General features: G+C 51.5%; 3 protein-coding genes across 3 annotated transcripts in view; 2 read left to right on the forward strand and 1 right to left on the reverse strand.

Annotated features, from left to right (window-relative positions):
- Positions 1-6: 6 nt before the first annotated feature.
- On the reverse strand, positions 7-7237 carry LOC138817983 (myotubularin-related protein 9-like). The gene is made up of 10 exons (XM_070008762.1): positions 6978-7237; positions 6693-6801; positions 6363-6488; positions 6069-6242; positions 5466-5692; positions 3854-4015; positions 3540-3681; positions 3236-3456; positions 367-518; positions 7-297 (listed from the first exon to the last, which is right to left on the reverse strand). The coding sequence occupies exons 1-10, from the start codon at positions 7160-7162 to the stop codon at positions 179-181; spliced, it is 1617 nt and encodes a 538-aa protein (XP_069864863.1). The 5' UTR covers positions 7163-7237; the 3' UTR covers positions 7-178.
- A 3465-nt stretch (positions 7238-10702) lies between these two features.
- Fam167b (family with sequence similarity 167 member B) lies at positions 10703-12434 on the forward strand. The gene is made up of 2 exons (XM_070008708.1): positions 10703-11134; positions 12006-12434. The coding sequence occupies exons 1-2, from the start codon at positions 10880-10882 to the stop codon at positions 12234-12236; spliced, it is 486 nt and encodes a 161-aa protein (XP_069864809.1). The 5' UTR covers positions 10703-10879; the 3' UTR covers positions 12237-12434.
- A 3065-nt stretch (positions 12435-15499) lies between these two features.
- The window catches only part of Lck (LCK proto-oncogene, Src family tyrosine kinase), a 31501-nt gene continuing 30326 nt past the window's right edge, over positions 15500-16674 (forward strand). Inside the window, exon 1 of the mRNA XM_070008982.1 lies at positions 15500-15584. The gene's annotated coding sequence lies outside the window, so the exon portion shown is untranslated. The remainder of the gene's footprint in view (positions 15585-16674) is intronic.

The following is a 16674-nucleotide window of genomic DNA, read 5'->3' on the forward strand; positions in this document are numbered from 1 at the left end:
AGCAAGTTGATGCCAATCATGGATACCTTTATTATTATTCAGGTCTCTTCCTACACTCTGAACACTTAAACTTCAGTATTCTGGGCTAACCTGGGTTGCAGGCACCCTCATCCAGGGTCAAAGCACTGGAGGGGCGTAGGATCACCTAGCTGCTATTCCAGGAGCCAGGCTTGAGGGCTCAGGCTGAGGTTGTTGGCTGAGCACCCTCTGTCTTCTCCCCTTCTGCCACTATCTGCCACACCTTCTCCCATACTACTTCTGAAGACTCTGGTGGGCGGCTCCATCGCAGAAACATTCCTGTGAAGAAGAAGTTGGGTAAGGACTCTGACCATAGGGGAGAACTCCCAGAGGGAAGCAGGGGGTCACCTTGCCACAGCCGTAGGCTTTGGGGCTCCACTGAGGGCCAGATAGTCAAGGGATTGAGGACATAGAGTGGGTTCCGGAGTTTTCGTTGCTCTTTTGCCTGGTTGAGTGCAGACCACAATGAGTGTGTTCGAGTCCTCACTTCACAAAGGCATCTGTAGAGAACGAAGGAATGAGCTCTCAGCCCCAGCCATGCCCTTGGATGGTGGGGAAGGGAACCCCTACTTAGGCTGACAGCTGCTCTGGGGAAGACACTCTTTTTCCTGCAAACGTTGTTAGTTAGACCTTGTAGTGGACACTAACAATGGGAACAAGATAAAACTATTCCTTAAGCAGTTCTGTTCTGAGGGAAAAACGTTTAGCTTGTCAAGAAGAGCTGCTTAGCCAGATGCAGGTGGCTCATGCCTGTAACCCAGCTACTCAGTAGGCTGCAATCTGAGGATCGTGATTCGAAGCCAGCCTGGGCAGGAAAGTCTGTGAGACTTACCTCCAATTAACCACCAGAAAACTGGAAGTGGCACTGTGGCTCAAAGTGGTAGAGCAGGGCTGGGAATGTGGTTTAGTGGTAGAGTGCTTGCCTAGCATGTATGAAGCTCTGGATTCAGTTCCTCAGTACCACATAAATAGAAAAGATTGGAAGTGGTGCTGTGGCTCAAGTAGTAGAGTACTAGCTTCGAGCAAAAGAAGCTCAGTGCCCAAGGCCCTGAGTTCAAGCTCTAAGACTGAAAAAAAAACAAGCAAACCCATGAATGCTGCTTGGAGCGAGGCAGTAGTGGCTCATGCCTATACATCTTAGCTACTCAAATGTGTACCATGGATATGTATTATTTCCCCAAGGCCTCATGTTTTAGGGCTGGGTCTCTAGCCTGGTTCAGACTTTAAGAGGTAGGTCTTGGAAGTAGAGTTGTGGCTCAGATGGTAGAGCTTTGAAACAAAAAAGACAAGCTAGAGCTCAAAGCCTTGAGTTCTGGCATGCACACACAGATGGGACTTTGTGAGAAGTCTTCATGTTATCAGAAAAATACCCTGGGCCAGGCACTGGTGGCTCATGCCTGTAATCCTGGCTACTCAGGAGGCTTGAGGTCTGAGGTTCCCAATTGGAAGCCAACTAGGGCAGGAAAGTCCATGAGACTCTCATTTCTAAATAACCACCAGAAAACTGAAGAGGCACTGTGGCTGAAAGTGGTAGCGCACTATTGAGCAAGATAGCTCAGTGACAGTGCCCAGGCCCTGAGTTCAAGCTCCAAAACCAACAACAAATACCCAGAATAAGATGAGACACATTTACACACACACACACACACACACACACACATACACAAAACAGTCCCTTCCTCTTTATATTTTTTCTTCCAGTACTGGGGTTTGAACTCAAGGCCTCATGCTGCTTGGTTGGCACTTGACCACTTGAGCCACATCTCCAGCCTGATCCCTTCCTATTTTTTGAGTCCCAGCCATTAGAAGAGCTCCACACACTCCCCACCATTACAGAAAGCAATGGAGTCCACCAAACAGACTAAGCCCTCCAAAACTGAGCCAAAATAAGCCTTTTCTCTATAAATTGATTATACCAGGTATCTTGCTATAGTAATGGGAAGCTGACACACACTTGGAGAAATGCATGAGTCAGGTCACACAAATGATTTGTAAATATTGATAGCAAAAACCTGATAGGAGGGCTGGGAAGGTGGCTCAGTGGTAGAGCGCTTGCCTTGCATGCCTGAGGCCCTGAGTTCGATTCCTCAGCACCACATAAGCAAAAAGAAAAAAGCCGGAAGTGGCGCTGTGGCTCCAGTGGTAGAGTGCTAGCCTTGAGCTGAAGAGTGGAGGGACAGCGCCCAGGCCCAGAGTTCAGGCCCCACGACTGGACCCAAAAAAAAAAAAAGAAAAAAAAACCTGGTAGGAGTGCTGGTGGCTCACTCCTAATTCTAGCTACTTAAGAGGCTGAGATCTGAGGATCATGGTTTAAAGTCAACCTTGCTTTCCTCCTTATGAGAATATGATCTCCTTTATCCCTCTCCAGAAGAAAAGGAAGCACAGGAAGAAGTGCCTGACTGCAGTGCCCCAGTTCCTACATCATAGATGCTATAAAAATTGCCAGTGATTTTAGCCATATACAAACGTTTTTTTTTTGTTTTTGTCGGTCATGCAGCTTGAACTCAGGTCTTGGGCACTGTCCCTGAGCTCACTCTTTTTCCTCAAGGCTAGTGCTCTACTTTGAGCCACAGCTCCACTACTGGTTTATTGGACATAAAGTCTCATGGGGACTTTTCTGCCTGGGCTGGCTTCAGATCACAATCCCCAGGGCTCAGCCTTCTGAGTAGATAGGATTACAGGCATGAGCCAGGTGCCAGCTCACAAACGGTAATGTTATGTGCTGGTTGCTCCACTGTCCTCTGCCAGGAGGAAAAGTGAGGCTTACAGAAGGATATTCCTTCAGAAGGAAACATCACTAAAAGCACTATGAACCAAAATTAGTGGAAATCATCCAATAAAACACATTTTAGAAAAAAAAAATGCCACAGTAGCAGGAAAGTCCATGAAACTGTCATAACCAGCAAATAAGGGCAAGAAGGAGGAAGAGGGGGAGGGGGAGGGGTAGAAGAAGAAAAGAGAAGAGGAAGAGGAAGAGGAAGAAGTAATGGAAGAGGTGAAGGAGGAGGAGGAGAAAAAGAGCCTTGAGCAAAAAAAAAAAACTAAGAACATACAAGGCCCTGAGTTCAAACCCTAGTACTCACACAGAAAGTTTTCTGAGGAAATTCACTGGCAGGGAAAAATACTTGTAATGAAATAATGTTGGTACAGCAGATATCTTCCTGTGCTTAGCCCTGCTATTCCGCCCCCCCACCCCCACTACATCCCCATGGCTCACCTTTCCTTCTCACTGTTGCACAGGAAGGTACCAAAAGGGGAGGCATAGGCGTGCTCAAATAGTGTCAACAGCAGCCCCTCCCCAAACTCCAGTGACAGTGGGAACTGGCGACTCAGCTGCCACACACAGTCCAGGAAGAGAAGAAAGGTGGGTGCTTCATGCTTGGGGCGAGTGTGGGAGAAAGCCGAGTGGGCGCAGCGCAGCTGGAAGGGGTGGCCAGCCTGGGGAAAGTGGCAGAGTAGTGGGCACCAGGAAGTAGTGTTTTTTGATGTAGGAACAGGGCTGAGGCTGGGTGGCCACATACCTGGATCCATTCCCGCTCCACCAGTTCCTGGAATCCAGTCATGGTCCTGCTCAAGGGGTCCAGGATGAGTTGAGCCAGTGAAGTCACCAGTAGGGTGTTGTCTGTGCCTTCAGTCCCATGTACCAGGATGCAGGCTCCTTCCCTGTGGGCCCAGGCCACATCCATAGTGACAACACCTCTGCCTACATGGCCAGGCCAAGCCAGGAATAAGCTAGTGCTAGATGCTACTTGCTTATGGATTCCTGGTTTTGTGCCAGGGTTAAGAACCGTGCCCATCCTGCACAATTCTCTTCCTCACAGGACAGGAGCCTTACCTTTCCATGCCCTGTGCTGCCAGGCAGGCGGTGGTTAGTGCCTCCTTCACATGTGCCAGCCAGTGGCAGCTCTCTAGCCGACTAAGCCAGAGGTCCATGCTCTGCTCTGTGTCCCCACAAGCCTTCACCAAGCGCACGAAGCTCTCTTGGAGGGGTCGCCCCCTAAGCAAATGGAAATCGGGTCATCCTTTTCTGCAGCCCATGCTCTTAGAGTGGGACACAGCACCCTCATTGGAGCCAGTCTGGTAGAAGGTTACAGGACCCTCTTGGGAGCCCAATCTCACGGGACACACAATTCACCAACAAGCACTAACTAATAATGATTCAGTATCCTTGAGGACTCCCCAGTCTGCTGAAGGACACCCAAGACCCTTTGAGGAAGGGCACAGCACTACCTGGGGAAATAGAATGCCCTGGAAAACCCCAATTACCCTTAATGTACCCTCGTCTAATGGTAACAATACTGCTTCCTGATTTAAGAAACACCAACATTATGGATTTTGTATCTGTTCCTACTCCCCAGAAACTGCTCAGGGCAATAGTAATCTCCTCCCAGAAAATCTATTGGCAATTTTTCAGCCTTGTTAACACCTATGGTGGCTCATCACTGCCTTTAGTATAGTGTAAATTCATAAACATGACAGCCAAGACCTTTGCCTTCTTCTCCCATCCTTAGGTCAGGCTCATCATCTCTCTTCCCAGTTGATATCTGCATTCTTCCTTCTACCCAGTAGTGCCTGCTGTTCTCCCAACAGGTCAGACAACCAGACTCTGTACCCACATGTTCACATTCCTTTCTCCTGCAATGTCCTCCTCTCTCCTTCTAGTGAACTCTTCTTTCAGTTCTCAGCCAAAGCATCCTGTTCTCAGGGGAAGCTCCTCCCAGTTTCTGAGAGGGCCACTTATTGAGTTCCAGTTGCCCAATTACTGCTGAGCTCCGTTGTGTCTGCACTAATTACCATGGCAGTTTCTGTGCTCAACGATGAGTGAAAAAAAAAAGAAAGAAAAGAAAAAGAAAAAAAAAAGTGATTCTGGGCCCTAGTGGCTAATGCTTGTAATCCTAACTACTCAGGAGGCCAAGTTCTGAGAATCAAGGTTTGAAGCCAGCCAAACAGGCTGGCTTCCAATTGAAATCCATAAATGGAGTTGTAGCTCAAAAGCTTATCAACCTTGAGCAAAACACTGATAAGGGACGGTGCCCAGGCCCTCAGTTCAAGCCCCAGTATTGGCAAAAAAACAAAAAAAAAATATGAATAGGGAAGCAGTCTACTCCCCCCAAGGACAAAAAGTAGCCCCAGAATCTCTTCTTGGCATTACCATCACCTAGAGATGGAGATCAGGAATGGGCACAGCCTTCAATTTGTGTGTATGTATGTGTTGGTTGTTCCAGAAGGCCAAATTCAGTGTAACATAAAAGGTACTTTTTCCTTCCGGGTAGAGCGGGAGTACTTATGACTGAGATAACTCACTTGTGCAAGTGGAGATGGCCAGCTGGTGGGATGGCCACTAGAAAGGCCTACCAGTCTTTGAGGGGCCTGGCAGAACTGACCCCACTCCACAACCATAAGAAGTCCCACAGGAAAAAGTATGGGAGAAGATGGCTTCTTCCTACCTCTCCAGGGGTCGATGCAGCCGCCTCCAGCCAGGGTAGGCAGCCTTAGCCTCTGTACCCCCCCCAGTTAAGCGGGCCTGTTTGGCAGCTTGGGCTGATCTTGTGTCCACAATGAAGCCCCGGGCCCCAGGGGGGACACAGGCCAGAACAGCTGCAAGCAGCTCCTCATCTTCAGCACAACGCTTTTTCTGGGGACCAGCCAGTGGCTGGCTGGAGCGGAGCAGAACCTGTGAACAGGGACCTGATTCAGCAACTGGACTTCAAGGAGGCCCTGGGTGGGTCTACACAAAAGCAGGCTAGATCTGGCAAGGACTGACTGGAACGCAGGGGCAGAACTCTATAGGGTTTCCCACCCAGTCTGGGAAGGTGATGCAGGATGGCAGTGGGACCTATAAGTAGACCATGGACGGGTTCCGGATTGACCAAAAGAGAGCAAGAGGCAGAGCCAGAGTTGGAGAAGATGCAGTTGCCCGTGGAAGGCGGAACTTAGTGGAAGCAAGGTGGGCGGGGCCAGCGTGGGGCCTCTCCTGGCCACCCGGGGGCGTGGTTTGGCAGAAACCGCTAGGAAGGTGAGAGGCTGGGCCTGGGGAGGGGCGGGCTCACGGTTCCGGTGGGCGCGTGGTGGTAGCTGAGCACCGGGAAGCGGCCTCCCTGGCGGAAGCGGGCGCAGCGAGCCAGGGCGTCATCGTCCACCGTGCGGGGCACGATCACCGCTCGGGGATAACTGGGGCACAAGCTGAAGTCCTGGTTCACTTCGCTCAGCCGCCACGCGGTGGTCTGCGGGCGGCGCAGGGAGGGCGGAGGCTAGGGTCTAGGGCACCCAAAGAGTGCCCTGCCCCGGCGCCCCTTCCGGACCCAGCGCTTCCTCATTCCCCAGGCCCCCGTGGCCGCGCCCACCTCGCGCGCCACGCGCTTGTAGTAGCGTTCCGGTGGGTGGAAGTGCCAGGCGTCGCCCAATCTCAGGCCTTTGGGACGGTAGAAGAACGGGAAGGAGGTGATGACCGATTCCAGGGAGGACAGCGCCTGGGGAGGGAAGTCAGGGGCTAGGCAAGGTTGGGGTCGCCTCGCCCGCGGCCCTCCAGCGCCGCCCTGCGTCCTGGGGCCATTTAGCGGTGCCCGGGAATGACTGGGTCCGGAGCCCCTGTGCACAGTAGTAGCGCCTTTATCCCCACCCCACCGCGGTATGGGAGTGGGGTAGCTCAGGGGCCCGGGTGCGCCCTGGCAGACCTCGATGGAGCGGGCGATGTCCAGCGTCGTTTCCACGCCCTCTATATCCAGCTGCAGTACTCTCAGGTCCTTACAGCGCAGGGTGATGGTGCCCGAGTCGCCTGCGACCCTGCGGTGGGCAGACCCAGGCTTAGTGGCCTCCTCTCCCCTTCCCCCACAGCAGGGAACAAGTTTCTCTGGTTCGGACGTAACTGCGGGAGGGCGCCAGCTCCCCCTTGCGCTGCCCCGCCCCCCACCCCCGCCCCGGGACTCCTGCACCCCGAGGGCGCCCCCTGCACGCCCCACCGCTTCTCCACCGAGTCGACACTACGCAACAGCAGCAGCCACAGGTCCGGAGTGGACTGGGGCCCGGGCGACAGCAGCAGGTGGTGCCCGGTGACACACAGCGTGCCGCGCAGCCGCGGCGCCTCCCCACCCCGCAGGAGCTCGGCTTGGGCCCGGCCGGTGTAGATCAGCTCCGAGAACTCCATGGGGCCACCCGGGGCCCTGAGGCCCAGCAGGACGCGGCTCCCACGGCGTCGGGCTCGGCTCTGCAAGGGACAGGAACTGGCTGGGCAGCTGGCGAGGCCGGCAGGACAAGCTGTTAAGGAGGTCCCTCAGAGGAAGGGCCCCCCCCCCCCCCCGCACCGCTTTCCTGTTTTCCACTCCGAGCCAAGTTAACTCTTAGCAGAACCCGAGCCAGAATCTATTAAAGAAATCTCAATGTCATCATCTGTGAAATGGGAAGAATATTCTTGCCCAGATGCCTTTTAACCCATAGCTTGGGTTTCAAGAGGCACTGGGTTTTGAAGGCTTGGGGGTGCTGGCACTCCCGCTGACTTAAAAGGAGAAAAAAGAACAACGAGCCTATTTTCTCCCTGTACCCCAGGGGAAAGTGTAGATTTCCCACAAACTGGGAACTTCCTGCTTCCTCTCCTACATTTGAAGCTTGGGTAGGGGAAATATCTTGGTCCACCTTAAATACAAGCAGCTGTGTAGCTGGTGCCCCTCCCCCTTACACAGCTGGAAGTCTTGCCTGTGGGCGCGCTCTACTCAAGCTGAGCTCCTCTGTTCCTGTCCAGCCCTCAGGGACCCGGAACCACCTGAGTCTCCTGTCAAATTGTCCAAACAATGACCCAAGTCCGGTGTTTTGAAAGATTCTATTCACTGGCTTTTCAACCTAGAAAAAGGAACTCTTAAAACTGGCTAGGAGGCTCAGTGGTAGAGCACTTGCCTTGCATGCCTGAGGCCTTGGGTTCAATTCCTCAGCACCACATAAGCAGGAAAAACCCAAAGTGGTGCTGTGGTGCAAGTGGTAGAGAATTGAAGAACTAGGGGACAGTGCCTTGGCCCAGAGTTCAGGCCCCCACCACCTAAAAAAACAAAACAAAACTGAGAAGTTACTATAATCCTAGGTACTCAGGAGGCTGGCATCTGAGGATCTCTGTCCCTATAATCCTAGGTACTCAGGAGGCTGGCATCTGAGGATCTCTGTCCAAAGCCAGTCTGGGCAGAAAAATCCATGAGACTGTTTTTTGTTTTTTGTCAGTTGTGGGGCTTCAACTCTGGCTTGGGCACTATCCCTGTGCTCTTTAGCTCAAGGCAAGCGCTCTACTGCTTGAGCCACAGGACCATTTCCAGTTTTCTAGTGGTTTTATTGGAGATAAGAGTCTCACAGACTTGGCTGGGAAGGTAGCTCAGCGGTAGAGTGCATGCCTTGCAAGCTTGAGGCCCTGGGTTCGATTCCTCAGCACCACATAAACAGAAACATCCGGAAGTGGCGCTGTGGCTCCAGTGGTAGAGTGCTAGCCTTGAGCTGAAGAGCTGAGGGACAGCGCCCAGGCCCAGAGTTCAGGCCCCATGACCAGCAAAAAAAAAAAAAAAAAAAAAGGAGTCTCAGAGACTTTCCTGCCTAGGCAGGCTATGAACCGGGATCCTCAGATCTCAGCCCCCTGAGTAGCTAGGATTACAGGTGTGAGCCACCTGCGCCCGGCTTCCATGAGACTCTTATCTCCAATAAACCACCAGAAAACTGAAAGTGGTACTGTGGCTCAAGTGCTAAAGTGCTCAGCCACAGGACATCGCCTAGACTCAGAGTTCAAGCCCCACAACCACAAAAAACAAAAAACTGGCAAGCCCCCTGGGGACTGGGGGCTTACACCTGTAATCCTAACTACTCAGGAGGCTGAGATCTGAGGATTGAAATTTAAAGCCAGCCTGGGCCAGAAAGTCTATGAAACTCTTATCTCTATTTACCACCAGAAAATAGGAAGCAGCGCTGTGACTTAAAATGGTAGAGTGCTAGCCTTGAGCTGAAGAGCTGAGGGACGGTGCTCAGGCCCAGAGTTCAGGCCCCACAACCGGACCCCCCCCCAAAAAAAGTATGCTAATCTTAGGAGAGTAAGAGAGCTCAGGAACAGTGCTCAATCCCCACAAAGGACAAAAAAATAAAAGTATGCTAATCTTGGGGCTGGGAAGGTGGGTCAGTGATAGAGCACTTGCCTTGCATGCTCGAGGCCCTGGGTTCGATTCCTCAGCACCACATAAGCAAAAAGAAAAAAGGAAGTGGCGCTGTGGCTCAAGTGGTAGAGCGCTAGCCTTGAGCTGAAGAGCTGAGGGATGGTGCTCAGGCCCAGAGTTCAGGCCCCACAACCGGACCCAAAAAAAAAAAAGTATGCTAATCTTAGGAGAATCTTAGGCAGGGAGCACCTACCTGGAAGATTTCCTGGTGCTTTGAACTGAGTTACCCAGGGATGTTTAATTTGGGAGAATTCATCAAGTTATGGATTTAGGATATACACATTTTTCTGTAGGTGTGTCATATACTTCAATACAAAGTTTATAAAAGAGAACTGCTGTATGTGCATGTATGGAAATACAACAGAATTCCTTCACATTGTATAATTAAAATGTGGAATTGTATTTTAAAATGTGGATGATATAAAGCATCTGCCCAGCAAACATGAGGTCCTGTACTTGAAGACAACAAAAAAGGAAAATAAAAAACTGCCCTGGTTGAAACCCTTAGAGGGTCAGGGAGAGGGACAGCTAGGAGTCCATCCATCTACTGCTGTGTTCTTTCATCTTCGACAGGTTTTCAGCAATTTTCAAGGAAACCTGAGGCCTCTTGGGAATAAATTGGCTTGAGATCAATGATCTGTCCCAAAAGAAGCTCAGAGAAGCTCATATTTGAGCAAAGTCCTCTTGAATCATCACTGAAATCCTGGTCTCCTGACTCTAAGACCAGGGCTTTAAACTCTGTTTTGCTTGTGTGTGTGTGTATGTGTTGTGTTTATTGTGTTTGCATGTCACCATTGGGCACTATCCCTTACCTTTATTTGTTCAAAACTAATACTTTACCATTTGACCCACAATGCCACTTCTAGCTTTTTGGTGGTGAAAGAGACATGAATCTCTTAGATTTCGTCTGCTAGCTCTGAATTCAAACTGTGATCCTCATATCTCAGCTTCCTGTGTATCTCAGATTACAGCCAATGGCATTCAGCTTGAACTATGTTTTTTGTTTTCCCCCCAGTCCTGGGCCTTGAACTCAGGGCCTGGGTACTGTTCCTGAGTTTCTTTTTGCTCAAGGCTAGCACTCTACTACTTGAGCCACCACACCACCTCTGGCTTTTTCTGTTTATGTGGTACTGAGGAATTGAACCCAGGGCTTCATGTATGGTAGATGAGTACTCTACCACTAACTAAGCCACATTTCCAGCCCTTGAACTTTGTTCTTTTGCTGAAGAGCTAGGGCAGTGATTGAAGATGGGGCAGCTAGTCAGCCTCCTCCCTCTCCCATGTCCCTTGGCTTGAGTCTTGGGAGAAGGGCCAAGACTGGTGTGGATGATGCTTTCCTTATCCTGAGCAGCTTCCTTTCTGGAAGCTGGAGCCCACTTCTGGGCAAAGACAATGAAATTTATCCAAAGGGCCAAAAGAGCAAGGCTCCTCCTGCCCCCATCCGGATTGGCATCACGTGGCCCCCTGTTAATAGTTCAGGAAAATTCCAGTCCTTGTACACTTAGCCTCACTTAGCCATCTGTTCACCCACTCTGGCACACTCGGCCTCCCTAAGCCACTTGAACACTTACCATTGCACACTTCCTGGCACACTCTTCATTCCTAGCTTCTGCCACCTCTACCACACTGCCAACTTTGTCGTCATCCTAGAGTAGCAGCAGGACCCTGTCACTCACTTCAAAGCCACCATGTCTCTGGGGCCACAGAAATTCCAGGCAGTGGGTGAGGAGGATGAGGAGGAAGAGGAGAGCCTGGATTCTGTGAAGGCACTGACTGCCAAGCTGCAGCTACAAACTCGGCGGCCCTCATATCTGGAGTGGACAGCCAGGGTCCAGAGCCAGGCCTGGCGCAGGACCCAAGCCAGATCTGGACCAGGGGAGCCTGGGGCCATCTGCGGCTTTGACTCAATGGATTCTGCCCTTGAGTGGCTCCGACGGGAGTTGGTGAGTCTGTTGGCATGGATAGCCTTATACATGGCCTTTGACTTCCCCTGGGTGGTAGAGAGGAAAAAATAGACTCCCTGCCCCTTCCAGAAAGGTCAGCAAGGGCTTACTCCTGTGCCCCTGCTGTTGGGGAGGGGGGGGGGAGGAGAAACAGGAATGCACTTGTCCAGTGTTTTTTTTGTTTGTTTGTTGGTCGTGGGGCTTGAACCCTGGGCCTGGGCGCTGTCCCTCAGCTCTTCAGCTCAAGGCTAGCTCTCTACCACTTGAGCCACAGCACCACTTCCGGCTTTTTCTGCTTATATGGTGCTAGAGGAATTGAACCCAGGGCCTCATGCATGCGAGGCAAGCACTCTTCCACTGAGCCACCTTCCCAGCCCCTTGTCCAGTGTTTTATTCAAAAAGCCTTGCTGAAAAAAAAAAATTCCATCTAATCTGTTGAACTTGTGCTCCTGTGAGTCAGGAGACAGAATCTTTAGGGAACCACCCATTTTAGATAACAAAAGACATGGCCTCCCATATTCTGGAAATTGCTATACCCCAGAGATACAGTGAAGTACAAACAAATGGAATTGATGATGCTGCTGACAGGCAGAATCTGACAGAACAGTGTTAAGTATTAGTGGTCAACCCAACAAGCTCAAATATAAAATGTCCAGATCTAATCGATCTTTTGTCTATATTTGCTTAGTAATGGCTCCTTAGCTTGGTTTGAGAATCCGTATTGATGTAGCAAGATCCGAAACATAGGGAGCGATGACGCTGGGTGAGGGAGGGCTGTGGACTCAGCCATTGATTGGAAAGGCTCAGAATGTTGGACAGGGAACAATGGCTAAGGCCCACCAGACAGGCTCACGCCCCCTCTCTGCCACAGAGGGAGATGCAAGCTCAGGACCGGCAGTTGGCAGGACAGCTGCTGAGGCTTCGAGCCCAGCTGCACCGTCTGAAGGTGGACCAAGCTTGTCACCTGCACCAGGAGCTGCTGGACGAGGCTGAACTGGAACTAGAGCTGGAGCCTGGGGCCGGCCTGGCCCTGGCCCCGACGCTGCGGCATCTGGGTCTCACACGCATGAACATCAGCGCCAGGCGCTTCACCCTCTGCTGAGGGCACCTGTGTGCCTAAGGGGGGCCCCTGGGAGGAGGGAAAGGAGGAGTCCACTAGGGAGGAGCCTCAGAGGTGCCAGCACCTAGTGAGTGGAAGGGGAGGCGCACTTTAGTCTGAATTCTGAGAGCAGAAAGTCCCAGCTGGAGGTGGGAGCAGCTCTGATTACCAAACTTCTCAATAAATGTCCTCTGCAACCTGTCAAGATCTCTGGAGTCCTTCATTCAGGCCTAAGATCCTGTCTGTCTGTTGTTGCTAGGACAGGTGATTCCACTACAGAAGAGAAGGCCCTTTTGGGGATGGAGATGGACTGATAGACTTCCCCACAGCTCCAGCTGATTTCTCCACCTTACCAAGATCATTAACACACACAAAAAGGCAGTAGCTGGGGCTGGGAAGGTGGCTCAGTGGTAGAGTGCTTGCCTTGCATGCATGAGGCCCTGGGTTCGATTCCTCAGCACCACTTAAGCTGAAAAAGCCAGAAGTAGTGCTGTGGCTCAAGTGATAGAGTGCTAGCCTTGAGCTGAAGAGCTGAGGGACAGTGCCCAGGCCCAGAGTCCAGGCCCCATGACCGAAAAAAAAAAAAAAAAAAAAGAAGTGGCACTGTGTTTTAAGCGGTAGAGCATTAGCCTTGGACACAAAGAGGTTTAGGGACAGCACCCAGGCCCTGAATTCAAGCCCCACAATCAAAAAAAAAAAAAAAAAGGCACCTGTGGCTCTTGCCTATGATCCTAGCTACTCAGTAGGCTGAGATCTAAGAATCACCTTTTGAAGCCAGCCCAGGAAGAAAAGCCACTAAGACTCTTATTTCGAATTTATCCCCAAAAAGATAGAAGTGGAACTGTGGCTCAAGTGTTAGTGCACTAGCCTTGAATCCAGGCCCTGAGTTCAAGCCCCAGTACTGGTACACACACACACACACACACACACACACATACACACACACACACACACACACACACACACACACACACACACACACACACACACACACTGTTAGTGGGAAAGAACTTAAGATCCTAAGTTACTCCCCTGGGAGGTGTGTTAGGTGGCTGAAGGATGCAGTCTGTTAGTCGTGGGCTCAAAGCCAGCTCCCTGATTTCATTCTACTAGATGTTGAAGAGGTCCCTTAGTGGATCCCTGAGTCTCTTACTTCGCAGTGGAGATGCTAAATGTTCATCACACGGGTAGCTGGACATGCCTTAGGTACAGCAAGCACACAATATGCCCATTCTATCACCTCCAATGCCAGGACTCTTTGATGAGTCCCCAGATGGACTATGAAGGGCCAGGTTCACAGGCCAGGGCAGCTGGACCCGGCCCCAGGCCTGCAGCCACATCCCTGGGCCCTGTCCTGAGGAAGGGTTTTGCTTTGTGTCGCTCAGCCTTTGTTTCTGTGTTACTCTCTTTGTCTGACTTTCCAACTCAGGTTTCCTTTCCCCCCCACCATTTCCTGTCCCCCTCCCTTCCCCTCTGCAACTGAGGTACACACAGCTTCAGCTTCTACCACCAAACCCCAACAATGCTTTGTGGGCTCCCCTCCCCCACCTGCTGGCTCAGTGTAACTCAGGAGGTGACGCACTTACACTTTCCTCCCAGTGGGGTGAAGGCCCAGTTCTTGATCCTGACAGGGGCCATCCAACATTCCTCATATCACTGGTGACCTGGCTCTTGGCCTATGATGGGTGCCCCCCTCAGCCTGGCACCAGCAAATGGAGATTCCTGGCCTGCCTGTGGCTGGGTGGCTCTTGCCTCCTGACTGCAGTACAAATGTCCCAAGTCTGCTGCCTGCCCCAGTTCCTGGGTATTGTGCTGGTTATCTTTCAACTATGGCAAGAAATGGTGCCAGGCTATATATTCCATGAGGGCAATGGCTGCTTATTAATTTATGCCAGTGCTAGGCCTTAAACTCACGAGGGCCGGGGCACTGTCCTGAGCTTTTTTGCTTGAGCCACAGTCCATTGCTGGCATTTTTGGTGGTTAATTGAAGATAACTCTCACAGATGGGGCTGAGAATGTGGCTTAGTGGTAGAGTGCTTGCCTAGCATGCATGAAGCCCTGGGTTCAATTCCTCAGTACGACATAAACAGAAAAAGCCAGAAGTGTCCAGCACTAGTGGCTCATGCCTGTAATCCTAGCTACTACTCAGGAAGCAGAGATCTGAGGATCTTGGTTCAAAGCCAGCACTGCAGGAAAGTCTGTGAGACTCTTTATCTCCAATAAACGACCAGAAAACCGAAAGTGGCACTCTAGCTTGAGTGGTAGAGCACTAGCCTTGAGCTGAAAAGCTCAGGGACAGAGTTTAAGCTCCACAAACCTGCAAAAAGAAAAGGAAAAAGCCAGAAGTGGCCCTGTGGCTCAAGTGATAGAGTTCTAGCCTTGAGCAAAAGAAGCTCAGGGACAGTGCCCAGGATTGGAGAAAAAAAAAAAGTCTCAGAGACTTTCCTGCCCGGGCAAGCTTTAAATCACCATCTTCAGACCTCAGCCTCCTGAGTAGCTAGGATTACAGGCAGGAGCCATTGGTATCCAGCTGGGGTGGTGGCTTTGCCTTGGTCTGTATGCACTAGAAATGTCCCACTGGTCAGTCATGATGAGTGGGGTTTGTTCTGTCCACTGCCTAGCAAGCACTGTCACTCTGCCTCTTGTAGACATGAGGTTGTCCTGTCTGCCTCCTGAAACCAGCATGTTGTCAGCATTCTGTCTGTCTGCAGGAGGAATTCTGTCTGTAAGCCCTCAGTTCCCCTTGTGATTCTAATAAAGCTGCTGTTTTGTGGCCCAAAATGACAGGTATACTGCTCTGCCAGCCACCATAGCAACCAGATCACGTCGCATCTGACTGTAACACTCATAGTCTTGACTATAACTACGTAATGGCGGTATTGTCTTTGTCTCTGCCTGAATCATACAATTCTGTCTTTGTGGTCAGACTGAGGCAAAAGGACCACTCAGCTTTCCCACTGCGTGCCTTCTCTGTGAAGTGATGCTGTGGCTGCTCTACACTGCTCATGAGGGTCAGTGCTGCCTGGAAGCTGTTACCTAGGTGTATGATGCAGGGCAAACTCTCCCTTCAACTGTGACCCTCTTAAGTGCCATCCTCAGGGTGAGCCTGGAGATGTCTGGGACCTTGAGGGGCTGAAGGATGAGGGGCTAGGACAACAGGAAGCTTGGGGTGCTGGAGGCTTGTGGTTGGGCTGCTGGGGCCTGGTTGGCTGTGGAGTGCTTAGAGGAGGCAGGAAGTCAGGGTGGAACGTGGGCGCGGGGAGACAGGTGGTAGAACTGAGACTGAGTCCCAGCAATCAAACCAGGCCAGGAGCACCATGTGAAAGGGCCAGGGGGTCACAGGCTGGGCAGGTAAGGAGCAATGGGAGCAGGGGTCAGGCTGTGGCGGGAGCCCTACATAGGGCAGAGATAGTCAGGGCCAACTTGCTCTGCTGGAGGTTAGCTAGTTCACCCCTTTCCTGCAAAGGTGGTGGCTCTTGCCTCAGCAATACTGTCTGCCATTGCTTACCCGCCTTGCACTGGGATTTTGGAGAACTTAGCAATCCAGCATGTGCATGTGGATGTTTAGGTATTTAAAAGGTCTTCAGGAATCACCATCTAGTACCCTGTCCAAAGGATGAGGCTCTTGAGGCCCATAGAAGGCAATGCACCCACTGCCTGTGGTCCCTCAGCAAGACAGGAGCAGAGCCAAGACCCTCCAACTTGTGCACTGGAATGGGGTCATGTGATGAAGTCTGAGGACCTAGGGACCAGTCCTGGTCCCTAAGGTAGATCTAAGTGACAATCTCCCAAGCAAGTCACCTAGAACAACCAGATGGATGCGTGACCAGTATTACTTGAGAGAAGGTGGTGGAGAGAGTGGGTGGATGGTTATCATTGGAGATGAAGTTCTCAGAGCCAGCAAATCTGACCCAACTTTGGGAAGTTGGAGGTGAAAGGAATGATGCGGGAAGGAAGAGGAAAGGTTATTTTTATCCTGGTCAGGGATGCAACTGTCTCTGGGTAAAGGAACTTCTGAATTTCCATCTGGAGAACTGCCATTCCGGTCCTGGCTCAGGATATCCTCCACGCTGGCCCCATTCCCTCCTCCTCAACTCCAGCTGTGTGTGGTGGCCCAGTTGGTCCGGCGGATTCCTGCTTCAGGCCCTAAGGGATGGAACCTTAGAAAGGCATCAACTGCCCACACATACTTACAATCTAACTCTGAGCCCTCAGCTTTTTTTGGGGGGGGGGAGGGTGGACAGTCCCTACATGAGCCAGACTTTCCCGGTTTCCTCTGTCTCTCTGGAGTTTTTCATGATACACACTTTCCGTGGAGTCAGCATTTCCCAGCCTTTCTTCTGTCTTCAGTCCCAAGGTCTGAGGCCTCTTGTGGAGGCTGGGGAGCATGCTGGGCCCTCCGATGGTTCATCTCCCCTTGGACAAGTAAGGGAAGTCCCCT

The sequence above is a fragment of the Dipodomys merriami genome, unplaced genomic scaffold (assembly GCF_024711535.1).
Source record: "Dipodomys merriami isolate MVZ:Mamm:240054 unplaced genomic scaffold, mDipMer1.0.p SCAF_71, whole genome shotgun sequence".
Taxonomy (NCBI): Eukaryota; Metazoa; Chordata; class Mammalia; order Rodentia; family Heteromyidae; genus Dipodomys; species Dipodomys merriami.